At 33.8% G+C, this 4,313-nt stretch overlaps 1 protein-coding gene across 1 annotated transcript; it reads right to left on the bottom strand.

Moving 5' to 3' along the window:
* Positions 1,661–3,251, bottom strand: LOC109850671 (calmodulin-like). Its single transcript, XM_020420727.1, has 4 exons — positions 3,145–3,251; positions 2,417–2,574; positions 2,046–2,126; positions 1,661–1,934 (listed from the first exon to the last, which is right to left on the bottom strand). Exons 1-4 carry the CDS (start codon positions 3,212–3,214, stop codon positions 1,800–1,802), a joined length of 444 nt encoding a protein of 147 aa, XP_020276316.1. The 5' UTR covers positions 3,215–3,251; the 3' UTR covers positions 1,661–1,799.

Genomic DNA, 4,313 nt, shown 5'->3' with positions numbered 1-4,313 from the left:
AAACAGCATGGAGGTTATTATGGTCCATTTAATCTCGTATTGACCAACTTATAAGTCAACTGTGGGTTTATAAAGGTTTAAGCTAGCCTTGTGCTTTTTGGTTGGAAGGGAATGTAGTAGGGGTGCTAAACAATATTCGTATCCGAGGAAATATCCGTAACCATTTCCGTTAGGATACGAATATGATTACTCAAATATATATCCGCTAGAATATAGTTACAGATATGGTTTTGTAGTGAAATATTTGTATCCATATCCGAAATATCCGAATACATATTAGTTATACACTTACGATAGTTTCGATTCTTAGAATATGGATTTGTGGTTAATTTTGGTGATCAAGATGTCTAATCTTAACTTTTCAGTTATGATGGACATATTAACGAACTCTTTTGTATCACATGAACTATGTTTTTCTCAATACTATCTAGTTTTCTCATATCTGTTTTGTATATGCATGCATAACCGTTTATATATCCGCATATATATCCGTAACCGTATCCTATTTTAACAGATATGGTTATAAATTTTTCTTACCGAGATATATCTATATCCGTATCTGAGATGGGTAAGCGGATATGGATATGATAAGCATCATATCTAAGTCGTATGCGGACCGAATGCACCCCTAGAATGTAGTCATCATCGACAGGAGCTTAAAGAAATGGAAACAAAATCTTGCTATTTCCACCATTTTGGATCATTTGATATTATTATTATTATTAATTGTCTACTATGGTCCACACCATCAAACAAGATTGCCCAGTAAGCAGTGGAAAAACTATGATTTCACAATGCAAAAAGCATTAATAAGAGGATTTACATTCCAAATAAAGAAGGTTTACTACCGATATTTTAAAGAAAAACTACACAAGAATGTCACAATATTTGACGCTATATTATTGAATTAAATACTAATAAATTTATTTCTGTTCGATCTATCAACACCGAGTTTATGTGATTTACATGCTAATAACTTCGATTAATGTAATGTCATTTTTATTTATCAATTTTCTAGCATGTGATGGAAAAGGGATAGACTTTCTCTTATAGCTTTCTAACTTCACAAAGATCTCTAGTTGTCAATGATATAATTCTTAATTAATTATATTTTATGGCAATCTAAGTTAACTTCTGCCCTCCTTTCTACTGTGCCCCTTTTTTCTGGGAAAGGCCAATGGGCTACTGTACAAAGGACAGCCCATACTCCAATAGCTCTAGTATAACACCGGCGTCATTTTTTCACTGTTAAAACTTTGGGCCTTATTAGGCTGCACTCCCGCCGTTTAACATCAAATTGCTAAAGCTTTAGAGAACAAAATTATTTAGGAAATAGTGAGAATAAACCGACAGCTCATTTAAGAAAATGGATTGCCAAAATATAGGGATTTGTGAGCTCCTTATTAGTCATATCGGTGCAGAGCAAGGATCTCATAAGTCAGCGATTTGATAGCTCATTTCACAAAATGATCTATTAGTCTATACCCAATGTCCTCAATTATTTACTGAAGATTGGACTACTCAAAGAGTATTTTGGACTACTTTCGGAAATTATATAGATTAGAGACATCAGTAAATCTTCTGTTATTTGTATCTGATACAGTTTCATTTCCTTCTGCATAATGAGTCATATCTCTCTTGACAAAAAAAGGAAAAGGATCAAGCTTGATTATTTTTTCCTCAATAACCAAAGTTTACTTAAAAAAAAAAGAATACCTCCTCTCAACAACTTGATCAGAAAGAACAAAATTCACCTCTTGTAATGATGTTTTAGCAGTATATTTTGACAAGGACATTTCTTATATCTTTTCCATCATCTGTACAAATTCTTGATAATCCACTTGTCCGTCGCCATCCAAATCAGCTTCTCTAATCATCTGCTCTGTTTCTTCATGTGTTAATTTCTCTCCAAGGCTTATCATTACATTCCTGAGCTACACGCACCAGAAGAGAACAAGTCAATGAAATTTGTTGTATTAAAAAAAAAACTCTCAATAGAAAAAATATCATCTAAAATTGTCGGCAACTTATGACCATAAATTCACCTCATTGGCTGTTATATAGCCATTCTGATCCCTGTCAAAGACCTTAAAAACTTCTCTGAGTTCCTCCTCTGCATCAATTTCCTGCAAGTCATGGAAGTTAAATATCCCTCTAATTTTTTATATCAAGTCAACTCCTTCCTAAAGCAGTTTAGTTCTAGACCAGAAAAAGGTTTGGACTTGAACAAAACTACTTTCAAGGCCAAAACTGGCCAAACAAAACCAGTTGAAATCCTAGTCTAGTTCTGTGCCAAACTAGAGCCAGCGCTGAAACTCATTTTGTTTCGTCTAACTTGGAGTTGCCAAAGAGGCCCTAGGATTTATTTTAAGTCCATCTAGTCAATTGTTTAAACAGTAGTATTAGAAATATTTACCTTCATTTTTCTAGTCATTTGATTTAAGAACTCTGCAAAGTCCATATTCTTTTCACCCTTCACATAAATTTTGCTTATTACATGCATTTGTTCTTCTTCGCTTGGAGTCTGGCCTAAGGATTTGATAGTAGTTGCTAGTTCCTCCATCATAGAGTAACCTTCAAAGCAATAAAGGAAAAAAAATTATTTAGAAAGAAATTTATCAACAACATATAGAATTACTAATGCATTTTAAATTAATAGGCCAATGTTCAAATGCCATGAATAATGGTATTTGAAGCATGAATGGTCATGATATGCATAAATGTTACCTGCCGGTAGAATAATAAGTTTGAATTTATGATAATAAATTTGAATGAAGAACATCCTGTGGGAGAACAAGACACAACAATCGAGTCCTGATGCTATGTATTTGGACCGCAAATGTAGAGGTTCGATTCTGAGTCCAACTACTATGTATTATTGATGTCATAAGCAACAAAAGTTCATGGGTATTGTGTAAAATTTGACCTTCATAATTTCATGATGCATCGATTAACTAGGGAACAATGCATTGTTTCACCAAACAACAGAATTAATGCATATAATCTGAATGCAATAAACTCCATAAAACCAGGCCATTCATGAGCACAATCAACGCCATGATAAATTATGACAATGGCGTATTAAAAAAAAAACAAAAACAAAAAGTCTAAAACAAATGTAAATACTAGAAAAATCAAACAAACCATCTCCATCCTTGTCAAAAATGCTCAGAGCTTCAAGAAATGCAGGCAACTGCTCATGAAGAAGACCCATATTCTCAACAACTACACTGACAAATAGAAGAAAGAAATAAGAATATCGAAGGGCAAATTAATGAAGGAGTTGCAATGCAAGGAGAAACCAATGCTCGGCTATTTGTAGGGAATCAAAAGCTCTCTCATGTTGATAGCTCTGTCTCTATTGAAATACTATTAATTGCAAGTCAAAATAAACACAAGTAAAGAAACAGTAATAGGGATGTTTCCTCAATTGGGACGTGGCTCTTATCCAATACCCTTATCAAGCTAGGAATGCTACTAGATTTTGTCATAATCTTTGCTTAATCCAAGAGAGAGAATTTTTAAAGAGAAAGATGGGCAATTTGGTCAGGTCCCTGCCTGATGGAGATTGACAACTGAGTTTATATTCTAAAATGTGAATCAAGATTTCTTTGAAGTGGAGGTTTTTTCACGCACTTTTTCAAACATTGGAAACTTCATACTTAACCATCACTTAAAAAAACAGCCACGCTAGGGGGTTTATATGCAACTAAACTTAAAAAAAACTTGAATATTGGAACTTACGTCCTCCAAACGGATGGACATTAAAACATTTTCTGTATGAAAGCTATTTTGATAGGATTTATATTGTCATAGGAGTGTAATAGGTCTGATGAACCAGTGATTGACCCTGATATATCATAATACGCGACATCAAAAAGATAATCTTAAACACTTAACATGTCTATGGGTTTTTCTGGATAACAGTCCCCCAAATCTTACATATTTTGTATTAGTCCCTCGAATCCTCTAAGGGGCTGTTTGGTTCGTTTCCATAAAATAATGGAAATGGAATCCAAGGCAAATAACCATTTCCAAAAAAATTTTTGGATCATTCAGGAATCCATAACTTGTGTTTGTTATGCAGTTATAAAGTGAATATTAAGAAAGCATATCCAAAATCCATGATTGGTTCACCACCAAAGAAAAGGAAAACACCATCAAAGAAAGCTTTTCATAAAAGCTGTTGTGTTTGGTTCAAAGCCGAAGAATAGGAAAGAGGCTAAAAATCAGTGTGTACACATACCTGTGGTGAAGTTACCGCAGAGTTATTAATATTTCATCACTTAAAGCTGGCTGTGCAACAGCTAGTT

The sequence above is a fragment of the Asparagus officinalis genome, chromosome 7 (genome assembly GCF_001876935.1).
Source record: "Asparagus officinalis chromosome 7, Aspof.V1, whole genome shotgun sequence".
Lineage (NCBI taxonomy): Eukaryota > Viridiplantae > Streptophyta > Magnoliopsida > Asparagales > Asparagaceae > Asparagus > Asparagus officinalis.
This window is presented reverse-complemented; position numbering and strand designations above follow the sequence as displayed.

Coding starts and splice junctions, on each gene's coding strand:
- LOC109850671 (XM_020420727.1), bottom strand. CDS start 3,214: ATGGGTCTTCTTCATGAGCAGTTGCCTGCATTTCTTGAAGCTCTGAGC. Junction 2,575..3,144: donor TTTTGACAAGGATGGAGATG/GTTTGTTTGATT, acceptor ATTGCTTTGAAG/GTTACTCTATGATGGAGGAA. Junction 2,127..2,416: donor AAATGACTAGAAAAATGAAG/GTAAATATTTCT, acceptor CATGACTTGCAG/GAAATTGATGCAGAGGAGGA.